Source organism: Orcinus orca, chromosome 14 (assembly GCF_937001465.1).
Source record: "Orcinus orca chromosome 14, mOrcOrc1.1, whole genome shotgun sequence".
Classification (NCBI taxonomy): Eukaryota; Metazoa; Chordata; class Mammalia; order Artiodactyla; family Delphinidae; genus Orcinus; species Orcinus orca.
In genome coordinates, this window is record NC_064572.1 from 71,727,795 (window position 1) to 71,747,388 (window position 19,594).

General features: G+C 34.4%; 1 protein-coding gene across 6 annotated transcripts in view; it reads left to right on the forward strand.

The window, feature by feature from the left end:
* SHOC2 (SHOC2 leucine rich repeat scaffold protein) overlaps positions 1-19,594 on the forward strand; it is a 112,990-nt gene that overhangs the window by 60,441 nt on the left and 32,955 nt on the right. For all 6 annotated transcript variants that reach the window (XM_033421052.2, XM_033421055.2, XM_004265848.4 and 3 more), the window contains one exon: positions 5,855-6,785. In XM_033421052.2, coding sequence (XP_033276943.1) covers positions 6,083-6,785 — 703 coding nt within the window. In that variant the 5' untranslated portion in view covers positions 5,855-6,082. The remainder of the gene's footprint in view (positions 1-5,854; positions 6,786-19,594) is intronic.

Sequence of the window (19,594 nt, forward strand, 5' to 3'; positions counted from 1 at the left end):
AACATACATTCTTAAGTTATCATAGTCTACTAGTATCAACATTTTACCACTTCAAATACAATGTAGTAATCTTAGCATCACTCAGGTCCTTTCACTCTCATTCCCTTGTCATATACTTGTCTTAGTACCTCTATATACATTGACAACCACCTCAGAGATATATTCTTTGCTTTCAGCAGTCAAACATAATTTACAAAACTGAAGAGGAAAAGAATTGCCAGTTATATTAATCCATATTATTACTCTTTCCATAGATCTTTCTTCATTCCCGATGTTCTAATTTTCATTCTGTTTGCTTTCTTGTCTGAAGGTCTTCCTTTGACAATTATTTTAGAGCAGATCTGCTGGCATCAAATTCTCTTTGTTTTCCTTCATCTCAAAATGTCATTATATTTCCTTCATTCCTGAAGAATGCTTATGCTGAATGAAGAAGGCTTGGTTGACTTCTTTTCTTTTTCAACACTTGAAAAATATCACTTCCTTAGGCCTGTTTGATTTCTCATGAGAAATCCACTGTCATTCAAATCATTGTTCCCCTATAGGTTTATGTTGTTTTCTGGCTGCCTTAGTTTTCAGAAATTTTATTATCGTATTCTGGGAATGAATTTCTTTGGGTTTTTCCTGTTTGGGATTTGCTCAGCTTTTTGGCTCTATAAGTCCAACCCCTCCCCGCCAAATTTCAGATGTTTCAGTCATTGTCTCTTTAAATAATTTTTCACCCCCATATCCATTCTTCTCTTCTTCTGGGATTCTGAAGAAACAAATATTAGACGTTTTGTTTCTGTCCCACAGCTTACTGAGGCTCTTTTGAGTTTTTTTTTTTTTTTTTTTTTTTGCGGTACATGGACCTCTCACTATTGTGGCCTCTCCCGTTGCAGAGCGCAGGCTCAGCGGCCACGGCTCACGGGCCCAGCCGCTCCGCGGCATGTGGGATCTTCCCGGACCGGAACACAATCCCGTGTCCCCTGCATCAGCAGGCGGACTCTCAACCACTGCGCCACCAGGGAAGCCCTCTTTTGAGTTTTTAAAATCTCTTTTCTTTCTGCTGTTCAGATTGGATCATTTCTACTGATCTTTCTTCAAATTCACTGAATTTTCAATAATCTCCATTATCCTATTGAGCCCCTCCAGTGAGTTTTAAAATTTCATTTATTATATTATTTGGCTCTAAAATTTTCATTTGATTCTCGATTTACCTTTTATTTCTTTGTTGAGACTTTATAGTTATTTGTATGTTTCCAGAGTATATGTAGTTGTTGGAGCATTTTTTTTTGGTTTTGTTTTTTGAGACCTGCTTTAGAATCCTTGTCAGATAATTCCAACATCTGTCATCTCATTGTTGGTATCTGTTGATTGTCTTTTCCCATTCAAGTTGATATTTTCCTAGTTCTTGGTATGATGAGTAATTTTGGATTACATCCTGGACATTTTGAGACTTATAAAATTTTGATTTCTTTTTAAGCCTTCTGTTTAGCAGTCAACTTGTTTTGTTTCAGAATACATGCCCTAACCCATTTTTGTGGTTTTTGGTTCCAATATAGTTTTTTTTCTTTTACATCTTTATTGGAGTATAATTGCTTTACGATGGTGTGTTAGTTTCTGTTTTATAGCAAAGTGAATCAGTTATACATATACATATGTTCCCATATCTGTTCCCTCTTACATCTCCCTCCCTCCCACCCTCCCTATCCCACCCCTCCAGGTGGTCACAAAGCACCGAGCTGATCTCCCTGTGCTATGCGGCTGCTTCCCACTAGCTATCTACCTTACGTTTGGTAGTGTATATATGTCCATGCCTCTCTCTCGCTTTGTCACAACTTACCCTTTCCCCTCCCCATATCCTCGTCCATTCTCTAGTAGGTCTGTGTCTTTATTCCTGTCTTAGCCCTAGGTTCTTCATGACATTTTTTTTCCTTAAATTCCATATATATGTGTTAGCATACGGTATTTGTCTTTCTCCTTCTGACTTACTTCACTTTGTATGACAGACTCTAGGTCTATCCACCTCATTACAAATAGCTCAATTTTGTTTCTTTTTATGGCTGAGTAATATTGCATTGTATATATGTGCCACATCTTCTTTACCCATTCATCCGATGATGGACACTTAGGTTGTTTCCATCTCCAGGCTATTGTAAATAGAGCTGCAGTGAACATTTTGGTACATGACTCTTTTTGAATTATGGTTTTCTCAGGGTATATGCCCATTAGTGGGATTGCTGGGTCATATGGTGGTTCTATTTTTAGCTTTTTAAGGAACTTCCATACTGTTCTCCACAGTGGCTGTATCAATTTACATTCCCACCAACAGTGCAAGAGTGTTCCCTTTTCTCCACACCCTCTCCAGCATTTATTGTTTCTAGATTTTTTGATGATGGCCTGGTGTGAGATGATATCTCATTGTAGTTTTGATTTGTATTTCTCTAATGATTAATGAAGTTGAGCATTCTTTCATGTGTTTGTTGGCAGTCTGTATATCTTCTTTGGAGAAATGTCTATTTAGGTCTTCTGCCCATTTTTGGATTGGGTTGTTTGTTTTTTTGTTATTGAGCTGCTTATAAATTTTGGAGATTAATTCATTGTCAGTTGCCTCATTTGCAAATATTTTCTCCCATTCTGAGGGTTGTCTTTTGGTCTTGTTTATGGTTTCCTTTGCTGTGCAAAAGCTTTTAAGTTTCATTAGGTCCCATTTGTTTATTTTTCTTTTTATTTCCATTTCTCTGGGAGGTGGGTCAGAAAGGATCTTGCTGTGATTTGTGTCATAGAGTGTTCTGCCTATGTTTTCCTCTAAGAGTTTGATAGTTTCTGACCTTACATTTAGATCTTTAATCCATTTTGAGATTATTTTGGTGTTAGGGAGTGATCTAATCTCATACTTTTACATGTACCTGTCCAGTTTTCCCAGCACCACTTATTGAAGAGGCAGTCCTTTCTCCACTGTACATTCCTGCCTCCTTTATCAAAGATAAGGTGACCATATGTACATGGGTTTATCTGTGGGCTTTCTATCCTGTTCCATTGATCTATCTTTCTGTTTTTGTGCCAGTACCATACTGTCGTGATTACTGTAGCTTTGTAGTATAGTCTGAAGTCAGGGAGCCTGATTCCTCCAGCTCCGTTTTTCGTTCTCAAGATTGCTTTGGCTATTCGGGGTCTTTTGTGTTTGCATACAAATTGTGAAATTTTTTGTTCTACTTCTGTGAAAAATGCCAGTGGTAGTTTGATAGGGATTGCATTGAATCTGTAGATTGCTTTGGGTAGTAGAGTCATTTTCACAATGTTGATTCTTCCAATCCAAGAACACAGTATATCTCTTCATTTATTTGTATCATCTTTAATTTCTTTCATCAGTGTCTTATAATTTTCTGCATACAGGTCTTTTGTCTCCTTAGGTAGGTTTATTCTTAGATATTTTATTCTTTTTGTTGCAATGGTAAATGGGAGTGTTTTCTTGATTTCACTTTCAGATTTTTCATCATTAGTGTATAGCAATGCCAGAGATTTCTGTGCATTAATTGTGTATCCTGCTACTTTACCAAATATATTGATTAACTCTAGTAGTTTTCTGGTAGCATCTTTAGGATTCTCTATATATAGTATCATGTCATCTGCAAACAGTGACAGCTTTAGTTCTTCTTTTCTGATTTGAATTCCTTTTATTTCCTTTTCTTCTCTGATTGCTTGGCTAAAACTTCCAAAACTATGTTGAATAAGAGTGGTGAGAGTGGGCAGCCTTGTCTTGTTCCTGATCTTAGTGGAAATGCTTTCAGTCTTTCACCATTGAGGACGATGTTGGCTGTGGGTTTGTCATATATGGCCTTTATTTTGTTGAGGAAAGTTCCCTCTATGCCTACTTTCTGCAGGGTTTTTATCATAAATGGGTGTTGAATTTTGTCGAAAGCTTTCTCTGCATCTACTGAGATGATCATATGGTTTTTCTCCTTCAATTTGTTAATATGGTTTATCACATTAATTGTTTTGCGTATATTGAAGAATCCTTGCATTCCTGGAATAAACCTCACTTGATCATGGTGTATGATCCTTTTAATGTGCTTTTTAGGGGTATTCTGGTCTGCCCTGTTTGTATGCCACCCCAAGGCCAATCTGAAAAATAGGTGATATTCCACACTACAGTTCAGTTCTCAAAGCATTTGTTGTTTTCATTCTGGTTGGTTTCTTGCTGAGCTTCTAAGGAGTGTGCTTGGGAATACACAGATTGAAAGAATCCCTTTCTCCAGCTCCCTCCTCTCCATAATTTTCTCCTTCCCCCTCTAGTTGTGAAGGAGTGGTGTGCTGTCTCTTTGCTAACATTTGCTTAGTGCACGGCAGGGGATGATCCACAGGATTCTTCCTCATAGTACAGCTTTTCCACCAGTGGGGAGGGAGAGGGCTACCACTTCTTGGCTGACATTTACTAAGTACAGGGTGGGGATGGTCAACAGGGCTCTCCTCCATAGTTTCCATGGCTGCAGTACTGATGCCAAGGGGGATGTGTACTGCTTCTCTTCAAGTTAGTGCAGAGCTGGGTGGTTGGCAGAGTTTTACTCTACAGTCTTTGTGGCCTCAGTGCCAGTTGGGAGGGGTGGGACATGACTTCTTCTGTGGTGTTCAAGTGGAATAAGGAGGGGTATAGTCAAAAGGGTTCCATCCTGCAGTGCTATTCTCTTCATAGTCCTTTGACTAGAGACAGCAGACTTTTCTTGGACCTTGTTTTAGTCCATGCTTATTGGTGTTTTGTGTTTATGGGCTTCTCTACTGCCCAGGCCAGGATATATAGGAAATAAAAACAAAGCAAAACAAAAAACCCCTAGAGTACTAACCACCAGGTCATCTGCAAACCAAGGTTCCTAACCAGTCTGCCTTCTTTTCTCTACCTTTCAGAATATTCTGCTAGTTGCTTCATGTATTTTGTCAGGGTTTTAAGTTGTAATTAATGTGAGGAACAAGGTAGAGTGGGCTTATTCCATCTTGTATGGAATCAGAAGTCTTGTTTATTGTAATTCAAGATTCAATATTGTAAAGCTTTCACATCGGCATTTAAGGTAAGACTAAGGAATATATTTAGTATATATGGTCTATTGATGTGGTTTTTTAAGTAAATAATTATTAAATGTGATAATCATCATTATAATCTTATACCAAGAATAGATCTTATTAGGTTAGTGCTGTCTCACTTCCATCTCCCCTCATCTTTTCAATCTTTGTGGATCATTTTGGGTCAGTCATGTTACCAGTGAACCTTTTCTACTTCTAAGAACCTTTAATCCTTCTCACTATCAACTAAAAAAGCTACCTTTGCAGTTCCTAGAATCTGGTAATTAGCTGCAGATAGAGCAGTTTTACCGTAGTGATTAAGAATATAGGCAGTGTACCACCTACATTGGAATCTTAGCTCTGCCACTTTTCCAGGATCACAAAGCTAATTACTAAAAATATTTCTGTGCCTCAGTTGTCCCTGTGTGTAAAATAGAGATAAGAATTTATCTCATAGAGCAGTTATAATGTTTGTAAATTCCATACAATAGTGCTTGTACATAGAAAGCGCTCAGACATTAGCTGCTGTTGTGATTTCTCCCACTTTTCAGCTCTTAAAAACATTTGCAGTTTGGTGACTTGCATACCTATCTTACCTCTTCCTGTTAGATTGTAAATTCCTTAAAGAGAGAGCCCGCCTTGTTAATTTTTATAATTTTTCAATGGATTTTGCAAAGTAGAAGGTGTTCGATAAATATTTACTGTATCAAATCTTAGGAAAATAGCAAAATTTTCAGTAAGATTGTTTTTCAGAGCCCATTTACTTAATATAAATTTATAACCTAAAGTAATATAATACTCTCTCTGTATTATATTTCAGGAATTCTAATGAATCATTGATTGACCAGCACCATTTTACCCGTTGGAATGAGTTATCAGAAATGGGCATAGTGCTTTTAGATCCAACACGTAACAGATGGCGATTACTTCTTGAAGCCAACACCTTTTTTGATTGTGTAGGATTTTTGTCTCTTCATCTTTGAATTCCAGTTTCTGCTGTTGGCAAATAAAAGGAGTTCATGTAGTTTTTGCCCAAGCTTGAGTCACCATGAGTAGTAGTTTAGGAAAAGAAAAAGACTCTAAAGAGAAAGATCCCAAAGCACCATCAGCCAAGGAAAGAGAAAAGGAGGCAAAAGCCTCTGGAGGTTTTGGGAAAGAGAGCAAAGAAAAAGAACCTAAGACCAAAGGGAAAGATGCCAAAGATGGAAAGAAGGACTCCAGTGCTGCCCAACCAGGGGTGGCTTTTTCAGTTGATAATACGATCAAACGGCCAAATCCAGCACCTGGGACTAGAAAGAAATCTAGCAATGCAGAGGTGATTAAAGAGCTCAACAAATGCCGGGAAGAGAACTCAATGCGTTTGGACTTATCCAAGAGGTCTATACACATATTGCCATCATCAATCAAAGAGTTGACTCAATTAACAGAACTTTATTTATATAGCAACAAATTACAGTCCCTCCCAGCAGAAGTGGGCTGTCTAGTAAATCTCATGACACTTGCTCTAAGTGAAAATTCACTTACCAGTTTGCCTGACTCTCTTGATAACTTGAAGAAGCTGCGGATGCTTGATTTACGGCATAATAAACTGAGAGAAATTCCTTCAGTGGTGTATAGGCTGGATTCTCTTACCACTCTTTACCTTCGCTTTAATCGAATAACTACTGTGGAAAAAGACATCAAAAACCTGTCAAAACTCAGCATGCTTAGCATTCGAGAGAACAAAATCAAACAACTACCTGCTGAAATTGGTAAGAGGCCTTGGGTTACTATTATTGTTTGTAGTATTTGTTATGCCCAATAATTTTGTCCAGTGCTTTTCCATATCAGAAAATATCTGATACTTGTCTAAAAAACAGCTGGTTTCTAAGTTTTGTCTTCTTTATGGTTTACTTTAATCAGTTATAGCGGTATTAATAGTACATGGTTTGAGATTATTTTATAGACCTAGATAATTAGTTAGAATGTATATGTAATTGGGCCTTTTTCACACAAATCTAATCTGCTTTCATTTTCATTGGAAAAAAGTAAATTTGAAGCAGAAAAAGAATTTTTACCTAATTTTTTAATTGTTACCACCTGTTTTTAAAGTATTTACAAGATATGATTATATAAGATGCTTTAAGCCTGCATTTTCTCATTCTCTGACACCTTCTTTTTTACCTAAAAAGTGTTTGTTTAAATTCATATTACTTTTCTACCTAATTTACCACAAAAGATTGGCATATCAGAGCCTTGTGAAGAAGCAGGGTTGTAAGAAAGTTGAAAAGAAAATTTCATTTTGAAAGTACTTACATGTTCATTAAAAACAATCTAAGGATGCAGAAAAGTATAAAAGTTAGCGATAGTTAATGCCAACACTGTTAGTATTTCGGTAGATTTCATTCTTGTTTTTATATGTAAAGCTAAATTGTACTGAAAAAAGGGGACTGTTTTTAAAAGAATAGATAGTAGAATAAAAAATAGGAAATACACATGTGTAAACAAGTCAGTAAAAAGAAGTTAGTTGTTTTGATATTTTTAATTAAAAAAAAATTTCAGCAACTTTTGGAATGTAGTCAACCGTTGACTTACCGATTTTGAGAAGTTGATAGACGGTATTATCTTTGTGGGCCCTTTTTATGAGAGTTTGAAAAATTGACATAAAAATTGATTATACAGCTTTTAAAGGGAAGTTTCCCTTTTTTGTGTGAAACACAAATTTATTCTGAATAAAACAGGTTAAATATATTGGTTGAGCATTGGTCTTATAGTGGGTGATGAAGGAAACTTTGTTTTTAGGCTGTGCAGCTATGTAGAGATATAATATTCTCTGGGTGTTTCAAAATTTTTATTTAGCTTTGAGAAAGATGCAGTTTAAATTTTAGGTATGGTGTTCTATTATATTTAGCTCTAACCAGACACTTAATTTAATTTTGGTTTAATTAAATGTATTTAGAAAATCCACAGTCATTTTTCTCAAGCAATGTACTTGTATTTATAAAGTGTGACACACTTATGAGATACTAAAATATCCCTAGGAATTCGAATGGATATGTTCCTTTCCATGTCTTCAGATAACAATGTGGTTGTTGAATGACATTTGATTTTTGTACCAGATTCAGTCAAAATTTGACCTGTTTGTATGACTCATTGTAGAATAGAATTATAAGCTGTTGGGGAAAGAAATGCTGAATTTTTATGTAGAAATATAAAATGTTATTTCCAGTCTTTGTACTTATTGTTGTTTTGTGCATGTGTTACACTCCATTCTAAAATGTTGGCTTTCATTCATATGAAAGTCTTTCTTTGAGGATTTTTTTTTTCTTTAGAAGATGTCAAATTACCTGGGAATTAAGAACATGCATTTCTTAAGCAGGAAATTATTTCATAGGACTTTAAATTTACTTCACTTTGTTCTTGAGCAGATGGTTACAACATTTTTACTAAAAAGTGAATTTATTTTTAAAAATTGGCAAATTATATTTAATTAAATGGTTGATTTTTGTGGCTGCCTAATATTTGGAACTTTGTTCCTAAATTTGTAATTTATAAAATAACCATTGATTTGTTTTTTAATGAGCACCCTCCCACCATTAGTGACATTGAAGTTTTGTGTTCTTGTAATTTCTGTATTTCTATAAAAATAGTAACTTCATAAATGTCATTTATTTTATTCTGAGCAGGGCATCAGATAGAAAGTAAACTGCTTTAAAAAATAAAACAATATTTCTTATAAGGAGTTAGAATTTATAAGGTTTAACTTACATGCATGGATTTGGGACAAACATTGCTGAAGTCTGCGTTATGTTTCCTTATAGGGAAAAAGAAAATAAAGATCTAGTAAAAATAACATAATTGTAATAATAAGAGTAGCTGTTGTTTGAGCACAGTATGTCATAGAACATACACTATTTTGTACACGTAAATTTACATCTAATATCTCATTAAATTCTTACAGTAATCCAATGAAATAGGTACTTCTCACCTCATTGTACTGAAAAAGGAACTGAAAATTTAGTGAGATTAGATAATTTACTAAAGATCATACAGTTAAGAAGATGGCATAGTCAGAGTTTGAATCTAGGTCTCACTGTACTGCTCCCACTAGTCTAGAAGAGTGGGTCTCATCCCATAGATTATGATTTACTGGTCTGGCAGGTCCAGGGGATCTGTACTTTTAATGAGTAAGTTGGGTTATTCCAAGTGTAGCTGCAGTTGAAAGCTATTACAGTAGATTTTTTTTTTTTTGAGAGGGGACAATGTTAACAGCTTAATTGAGATATAATTCACATACCATATGATTAATGCATTCGAAGTATACAATTCAGTAGGTTTTAGCATGTTCACAGACTTGTTCACTATCACAAACAATTATGGGAGATTTTCATCACCCCAGAAAGAAACTCTGTTCTGTTTGGCAGTTACCCCACCCCACCCATGTTTTCTCCCAACTCCTTAGCCCTAGGCAAACACTAATCTACTTTCTTTTTCTATAAATTTACCTATTCTGGACATTTCATATAAATGGAATCATAAAATATATAGTCTTTGGTGGCTAGCTTCTTTCACTTAGCATAATGTTTTCAAAATTCATCCAGGTCATAGCATCTATCAGTACATCGTTCCTTTTTATTGCTGAATGATATTCCACTGTATGATTATACCACATTTTGTTTATCCACTCATCAGTTGTTGAACATTTGGGTTGTTTTCACTTTCTGGCTATTATGAATAAAATTACTATGAACATTTGTGTAAAAGTTTTTGTGTAGACATTTGTTTTCATTTCTCTTCGGTGTATACCTAGAAGTAGATTTACTGAGTCATATGGTAACTCTATGTTTAATCTTTCGAGGAAATACTGGACTATTTTCTTAAGTGGCTACACCATTTTACCTTCCCATTAGCAGTGTATGAGGGTTCCAATTCCTCTATATCGTCAACATTCTTGTGATTATCTGTCTTTTTTTTATTATAGCCATTCCATGAGTGTGAAGTGGTATCTCATTATGTTTTTTATTTATAGTTTCCTGATTATTATTGATTTGTTTTTAACTCTTGAAGGCTATCTTTTATTATAAAGGAAAGACAGAAATAGTTATTTTCTGTGATGCAGATCTTGCTTTACTGCTTTTTTAATTACAAAAAAACCCCCAAAATCCTGAGCTCCTTTGAGAATGCTTACAAAATAAGACTCATGCACCCAGATCAAATAAAATGGAATTTGACATTTCTAAAAGTTATACGTCTTTAATGCAATTTGACTTACTGCTGAAACTCATAACAAGAGAATTTACAATTCAAAATATATGCTAATTATCATTTTGTTAAACTTTCATTTATACGTATTAGATCCACATTATTATAGAGAGATATATATATATTAGATTTATATTATGCATATTAAGTGCTTATTCTTCTCTGTTGTTTTTATGAGTATACCACTTTCAATCATGCCATCCAGTTTGTGTTCAGCAGTATATTTGAGGAATGTGAGAAATTAGAAGTTTGTGAAACATAGCCTAGTATTTAGTTTAAATAATGTATTTGGAATTTAGCAGCTGTGCTGTTGCCTTTATAGGGAAATTATGTTAAAATCTGAATACCTGTTTAAGCATTAATAGTATCTTTATTAATGCCATGTGATTTGATACTAATGATGCATATTCACGTGGGTGAATACTGGCAGAAAGCAGTAAAAGGATACTGAAAGACATACGAAGAGCCAGACATAATACATTAGAGAGCAGCCAAGAAAACTCTTCACTTGGTAATATTGACTTACTTTTTTCCTTTTGTATGGTAAGTCATGGACAAATAAAGTAAATGTCCTATCTTTTTGTGTTAAATAAGATAGATGGAAACCTTAGTCATTGCTTTTTTAGATTAGTGTTTCATTATTCCTGCCCATACCTCCTTTCACCATTTTTAATCTTGAAAGAGACTCTTCACTGAACACCAAGGCACTCAAGAAATCATGTTTTCAGAGGGAAAACAGTGAATAACCACTCCCTTACCCCATCCTTCCCTGCACCGCCCACCCCCCCCACCCCCCCACCCCCCCGCAATTGGCCTGGTTCCTTTGAGTTTCCTGTTAGAGATGTGCTTTTGTAAATTTTTTTGGGTGGGCCTGAATAGATTAGAGTGAGGGTCATCAGGTTGTCAGTTTGAATAATTAATCACTTTACTTAAGGAAACTCTGATTAGTGAAGTTTTAAATGATTTTATTTTTCTAGAAAGAAAATGATTACTCTTTGAAACCAGAAATAAACTCCATCTTTGTCTCTTACTAATATTCCTACAACTTTTCCTTCATTGAATTAAAGGCTGGTTTAAGATTGCTTCTCCTTAAAGTTTCCTCCTATTATTATTTATAAAAACGGCTAAGTTAGAGGGAATCTTAAAAAAATCTGTTTGTCCTATATATTGTATGTTCAATAAAATGCTACATCATTTATATTGTATACAATTTTGTGTAAATTTCTCTTAGGAGAATGATCTGCTATGTTATGTATGCTTTTTGAGAACCCAGATCATTTTTACTCATTAAAAAAAACCTCTCACAGCATTCAGATATATGAGAAATTAGAAACAGCAATTTTTTAACCCATATGACTCATTAACATTTATTGAAAACAATCAATTTTCTACTATATATACTATAGTACTGCAGTTATTTTTTATGTCAAGTAATATATAATAAATATGTATGTATAATCAATATACATAAAAATACTAAGAACAGAATCAGCAATTTTTTTAAGTTGAAGGACCTTAGAGATCTTATTTAATTCCCTATTATGTAATTTTCTATGAATTTTTGCGGGTAATAAACGGTGGGTTTTCAGTAAATGTGGCTTGAAGTGAATTTAGTGAAGCCAAATACTATTACCCAATTTTTAATATTAACCCAAATTGTAACCCTTAGTTCCTAAAATTCTTGAAGTTCTCCTAGGACTGCCAGAGGTGCTGCAATTGCTTTCATGGTCCAGGTAACATTATTTAATGATCTCATTTGAGTGTTTTGTACAAGTGCTAATGAGTAACTTAGTTTGGCAGGAAAACGAAATCAGGAAAGGGAGTTCATAGTTGTTAATAAATAACTTCTTTTCACTGGAAATCAGTAAGAAACCTTAGAGGCCTAGAAATGAACTGTTAACTTAGTTGATTGTTATCAAATTGTCAGGTGTTTCACTAAACAACAGAAACCTGGAAAAGTTACTCTTATTGCTAAAGGAGGATGTAAGAGAACAGAAAAAAACACTTCAACCATCTTAGAAGGATCTGATAGAACCAGAGGATACATTTGACTTCCCATACTGCTAAGGTGTAGGGAGGAGGGCAATCATTGTACTCTAATGATAGCATGCTATCCATTCAAAGAATATAGACACTGTTGTCCATGTTGCTTAGTTACAGAAGCACTTGCTCAGAAGAACTACTAAAGTTTTCTTTGCAATGAAAGGGAGAATTAAGCTTTCAAGACAAATTTATGCAAATATAATAGTGTGTATTCTGACCTAAGTCCCTAAATCTATTCAAGCTTGTGTAATAAGTATTTCCAGCCCTTGTTAATTATGTAGTTTTACAAATGTATTTTAGTAAGATTTGATGTGATTTTTATAGAGCTAAGCTCTGAATGTTTGAAACGTAACCCTATAAGCTCAGGAACGAGAGTTACTTTAAAAATGTAAGCGTCGTTATTAACGTGAGTCAAATGATAATATACGGAAGGCCACAACTTATGAAAGAAACCTAAATTATTTATTTACCAGTATTTGAGTGCCTGTTAATAGATATGTTTTAATAGGGCCTTTCTGTATGTTGCTAGGTTTAATTTACTAAAATTTAAAGAGTTTTTGCATTTATATTCATCATGGATATTGATCTGTAATTTCTTTTTTTTCTTCTGTTTTTTTGTAATGGTTTTCTATCAGGGCAATGCTGGCTTCATATTGTGGAATGAGTTGGAAAGTGTTCCTCTTTTATGTTCTGGAAGAGTTTGTGAAGAATTAGTATTATGTCTTCAAATGTTTAGAAGAATTTATCAGTCTTGTAATCTGGGACTGGGGTTTTCTTGGTAGGAAGGTTTTAAATTACTAACTTAATAGGAAGTTATTTGGGTTTTCTGTTTCTTCTCAGTTGAACTTTGATAGTTTGAATCTGTCAAAGCATTTGTCTATTTTATTTGATCTGTTGAATTTTTTGGCATAAAGTTCATAATGGTTCTTTATTCTTCTAAAGTTTGTAATATATATATTATCACATCCCTCTTTCATGCATTCCTGATATTGGCTTTATTGGTCCTTTCAAAAAAACTGCTTTTGGTTTTATTATTTTTTAAATTATCTTCCATTTTTTTTGTTTTCTGCTCTTAATTATCTAGTTCCTTATTACTTTATGTTTAATATGTCCTTTGTCTTCTGTCTTAAGTTGTTAGATGGATTTTGTATCTTTCTTCTTTGCATTATGTAAGGGCATTGATAGCTATAAACCTCCAAGTACTATTTTAGCAGCAGCACATACATTTTGATATGTTCTGTTTTCATTATTATTTAGTTCAAAGTATTTTCTAAATATCTCTTGTTATTCTCTAATCCATGGATTATTTAACAGTGCATTGTTCAATTTCCAAGTATTTCAGAGATGTTTTCATATTTTTTTTTTCCCTTTTTTAACTTTTTGGCTGCACCATGCAGCTTGTGGGATCCTAATTCCCTGACCAGGGATCGAACCTGAACCCTCAGCAATGAAGGTGTGGAGTCCTAACCACTGGGACTGCCAGGGAATTCCCTATTTTTTGTTACTGATTTATAAAATACAGTCTGTCTTGGTAAATGTTCTATATGCAGTTGAAAAGAAGGTGCATTTTGCTGTTATTTTTGGAGCAAAGTCAAATTGGTTGATGATGTTATTAATTTCTTGTATACCCTTATCGATTTTCTGTCTACTTTTTTCTTCAATTAGTAAGAAATGAGTGTTGAAATACCCAACTATAGTAGTAGATTTGTCTTTCTCCCACTAGTGCTATTATTTTTGCTTCTTACATTTTGAAACTCTGTTACTAGTTGTATATATACTTAGGATTTTTTTTTTTTCTGATGCAGTTTATATCATTATGAACCATCTGTCTTTATGGTAATATTTCTGGTAGTATCTCTTTTTCTAAATTGTGATTTTATTTGATATAGCCATATCTTTTTCTATCTTTTTACTTTTTGTGTCTTTATATGTATTTAAAATTGTTTCTTGTAGACATCATATGGTTAGGTCTCTTGTTTTATTGTGACAGTTTGTCTTAATTGGAGGGTTTAGACCATTTACATTTAGTATAGTTATCAATATGATTGGTTTAAATCTGTCAGCTGGCTGGCTATTTTCTATTTGTGCCATTTGTTACTTTTCCTTTTACCCTTCATTTCATGCCTTCTTTTGGATTTTTTTTATAGATTCCACTTATCTCAACTGCTGCATATTAGTTATACATCTCTGATACCTCTTTTAAGTGTCTGCTCTAATATTTACAGTGCATATCATAACAATACAGTCTACATTTATATAATATTATACCACTTTACATGTATCCTAAGAACCTTACAATAGAACACTTCTGTTTCTCCTGTTTTTTGTGCCATTATTGTCATACAATATATGACAATATACGTTATATATATTATGTTATTCATATATCATAAATCCCATAATAATATATTGCCATCGTTTTTACTTTAAACTTTATCTTTTTTTTTTTTTTTTTTGGTGGCACGCGGGCCTCTCACTGTTGTGGCCTCTCCCGTTGCGGAGCACAGGCTCCGGATGCACAGGCTCAGCGGCCATGGCTCACGGGCTCAGCTGCTCCGCGGCATGTGGGATCCTCCCGGACCGGGGCACGAACCCGCGTCCCCTGCATCGGCAGGCGGACTCTCAACCACTGCGCCACCAGGGAAGCCCTAAACTTTATCTTTTTTAAGCTATCCATTTTGGACAAATTTTAGAGGTAAAGAAAAATTGCAAAACAAATACTGAGGGTTCCTTGGTGGTTCTTCCCCAAAACAATTATTACTATATTCTAATGATGATTTTTTAAAATTTCCCTTGTTCCTTTTGCATTTATTAATTGAAATTCTTCTATAAGGAAGAGCTGTCCTTCACATTATTTATCATATTGGTGTATATAGTTAGAGAATATTCCTTCTCATTACTGCATAATATTTCATAGTGTGAATATACCATGATTTTATTTATTCATTCTATTGTTTTTGGTTGAACAATACCAAATGCTGGTGCAAACTCTCATTCATTAACTGTGGGAATGCAAAGTGGTACAGACACTTTGGAAGACGAAGACAGTGGCAGTTTCTTCCAAAACTAAACATAGTCTCACCATACAATCTATCAATCATGCTCCTATTTACTCAGATGAGTTGAAAACTTATGTCTATGCAAAAAACTGTACACAAAATGTTTTTAGCTGTTCTATTCATAATTGTTAAAAATTGGAAGTAACCAAGATGTCCTTCAATAAATGAGTGAATAGTAAACTAGTACACCCATACAATGGAATATTTGTTCAGTGGTAAAAAAGAAATGAACTATCAAGCTACAAAAAGACATGGAGGAACCTTAAATGCATATTGCTAAATGAAAGAAGTCAATCTGGAAAAGCTGCATATTATATGATTCCAACTATACAACATTCTGGAAAAGGCAAAATAAAAGATCGATGGTTGCCAAGGGCCCCAGGAGAGAGATGGATCAATGAGTAGTGAAGCACAGGGGATTTTTAGAGCAGTGAAACTTCTGTATGATACTGTGATGATGGATACATGATATTATGCACTTATCAAAACCTGTAGAACTGGACAACACAAAGAGTGGGTGGTGATGTAAAATATGGACTTCTAGTTAATAATAATAATAATGTATAAATGTTGGTTCATCAACTGTAACAAATGCACCAAATGCAGGATGTTAATAATAGTGGAAACTGTGGGGAGGTGGGGTATGTGGGAACTCTGTACTTTATGTGCAGTTTTTCTGTAGACCTGAAACTGCTCTAAAAACAAACAAAAAAACTACTCTTACTACCCTCACCACTACCGCCTTAGTCAAAGCTGAAGTCCTTACCTTAGCCCACAAGACCCTGACTCCGGGCTGCTTCATCTCCTATCACTTTCTTCCTTACTCATTCTTCCAGCCACACTGGCTTTCTGTTGTGTTTTGAACTACTCTCTTGCCTCAGAGTCTTTGTGTTTGCTGTTCACTCAGCTTCCCCCAGATATTTCCATTGTTTCTTTCTTCTCCCATTATTCAGGTGTATACTCAAATGCTACTCCATCAGGGTTACTTTCCCCTTCTACTTACTATCAATATCTCTAATCTCCCCTTCCCCCATCACACTCTTTTATCCTGCTTTATTTTCTTTTATAGCTTTTATACGTCCTCACCTTGGTTATATATTATTTATTTTTTCCATATTAAAATATAAGTTCCATGAAGGCAGGAATTTTTTTTTGTTTTTTTTGTTTGTTTGTTTGCGGTACGCGGGCCTCTCACTGTTGTGGCCTCTCCCGTTGCGGAGCACAGGCTCCGGACGCGCAGGCTCAGTGGCCATGGCTCACGGGCCCAGCCGCTCCGCGGCATGTGGGATCTTCCCGGACTGGGGCACGAACCCATGTCCTCTGCATCGGCAGGCGGACTCTCAACCACTGCACCACCAGGGAAGCCCAAAGGCAGGAATTTTACCTCTTTTTTCCCTATTGTATCTTCAGTCCCTAGAATAGTGCCTAGTACATGGTAGGTGCTTAATAAGTATTTGTAGAATGGATCAGTGAATGAAGTCCGTGTTCTCTCTGTAGGCAAATCTATGTAGGAAGTCAAACTTAAAAGATTGCTTACTAAATATGGAATATGAGTCATAAGATGTATCGTATTAATGGCTCGTGTCATCAATATGATAACATGATGTGTTCATTTTCACTAAAAGATACATCTGCTCCACAGACAGGAAACTTCTATTTAAGAGTCAAAAAATGCTCTTCCATGTACAGTGTAGGAGAGACTGCTAGTATTTACCTCTTGAATCTCCCTTTTTTTTTTTTCTCTTTGGATTAAAAAATGTGTAAAAACAAGGAAAAATCACAAAATACAAATATATAAAGTAGAAAATAAAAACCACTCTTCAACCCAGCCAGAGACAAGTCACTGTTAAGACCTTGATTATTGTCCTTTAGAACCATCTGAGATGAACTTATATTTTGTTAATAATATTTGGATCATATAGTAAAATAAATGTTTAAAGTACTAACTAACTGGACAGAGTATAGAAATAATAAATAGTGTGAAAGTAGTTTATGAACTCCTTAAATATTTAATATTCTGTCTTTTGTGATTTGTAGCACGAGCTCTTATCCTGGCACAGTATTGTCTAGTGCAGAATTTATCATATATTCAGAATTTTCAAATGTTTTTGATTATTTGAATATGAACAAGAAAAGCTTGGGCAGTTAGGAGTGTTGCTCTAAATAAGAGAGATCTTAAACTCCTTTTTTTTCCTCCTCACACTAGAAATGTTTTGTTAATTGCATTTAATAGGACATTTTGGATTAGTTCCAAAAATATTTTAGATTTTCCTGGAGACTATCTTTTATTAATTATAAACTTCCTGAAGTTTTTTAGATCTTTTTCATTAGACTGAAGAAAATTCAAAGTTCCTAAGAGAAAATGTTTTGCATGAGTCCTTTAAAATGTATACGTGGATTTTGGGGAAAATCTAAAGTTTCAAATTTAACTCAATAATATATATAATTTACTTGTGAGTTTATTGTATTTCATGGACTAAAATAAAATTTAAAAATCATGTTACTTTTGTGTGCTGATGCTGTTAAAAACTTAAATCACATTTCCTGAGTTTTAAGCATTTTCAAAACTTTTCGTCATTACTAGATTGTGAGAAAGAAGTATTAGTGTTATTAGATGACACTCTTCTTAATGTATCAGTGTTAACATGATTTCCTGACTTTGCAGAGTGTTGTATTGCTGGAGGATAATTTTCGGGAGAGAATATATACTCAAAATAATTCAGTTATTATATGGTGACTTATATAAATCAAAAAAGGATTTAGGATTTAACTTAATTTGAGTCTAGATAATTATATTCCCTGCTTTTTAAAAACACTTATTTTTTAGTTTAATATTAGATAGTCATATGTAAGTTCCTGTCCTAAGATATTGGTAATTCATCTGCTTCTGTGTTCAGAGGTGTCAAACTGGCATCCTGAACACTGAAAAAAGCCCACAGATACGTTCGATAACACAGTGTTTTGTTCTGTTTCAACCTAAAAATTAGTTGTTAGTATTTGAACATTAGAAGATTTTATATGAAAATATAAATTTCCAACTTCTTTTGACAAGCATGAGAATTGGACAATATTGAGCTTTCTCGTCCCAACATTGCTGTGATTCTCAACCAGGGGCAATTTTGGCAGTGTTACAAAAAAGGACATTTGTCAATGTCTAGAGATAGTTTTGATTGTCATGACTTGGTGGGGAGGTGCTATTGGCATCTTATGGGTAAAGGCCGGGGATGCTGCTTATGCACAGGACAGCCTCCTACAGCAAAGAATTATCTGGTCCGAAGTATTTCAGTATTGAAGTTGAGAAGTCCTGTAGTGTAGCAATAATTGACCTGAGTTGAATCATATCTGTTCCGAATAGGCTAAAGTTAGCCAGTCTCCTCCCAACTTGCTTTATTTACTTGCTGGGACTCTATACACTTTTGAATTTGTGCATATTCCTTTAAAGTAGTGGGATTTACTTTCATGGGAACTGAAACAACTTCAAGTATTATTAGAAAAGTTGCGGCAAATACAAAAAACATTTATTACTTCTGGCCTGAAGAGTATTAGAATCCAAGTTTTATTTTCCCCAGTTATCATCATTTATTCTTTCAGTTGAACATGGTTCTGTGTACTAAGCACTATACTAGATATGGAGGAGATGAGCAGCTGCTTACACTTTAAGGATTATTATGTCTTGGAGATATGTTCTGTTTACCATTATGTAATGCTTTCTATATCTCTGATAATTTTCCTTGCTTTGAAGTTGACTTTGTCTGAAATCTATGTAGCTACTTCAGCTTTCTTTTGATTAACATTAGCATTGTATTTCTTTCTCCATCCCTTTATTTTTAATCCACTGTGTCTGTAAAGTAGGTTTTTCGAAGACAGTACTATTTAGTTGGGTTTCGTTTTTTAATCCACTTTGATAGTCTCTGTCTTTTATTTGGTGCATTCACATTTAAAGTGTTTATTGATTTAGTTGGCTTTTTTTAAATTAATTTTTATTGGAGTATAGTGGCTTTATAATATCAACTATATTTGGAACTGTTTTCTGTTAGTTGAACTTGTTCTTTTTTTTTTTTGTCTTTCACCATTTTTCTGCATTATCTGGGTTTAATTGAGCATTTTGTATTATTTCATTTTCTCTCTCCTTAACATATCATTTATACTTGTTCTAATTTTTTTTGTTTGTTTGTATGTATGTATGTGTGTGATTGCCCTGGAGTTTGCAGTATGGA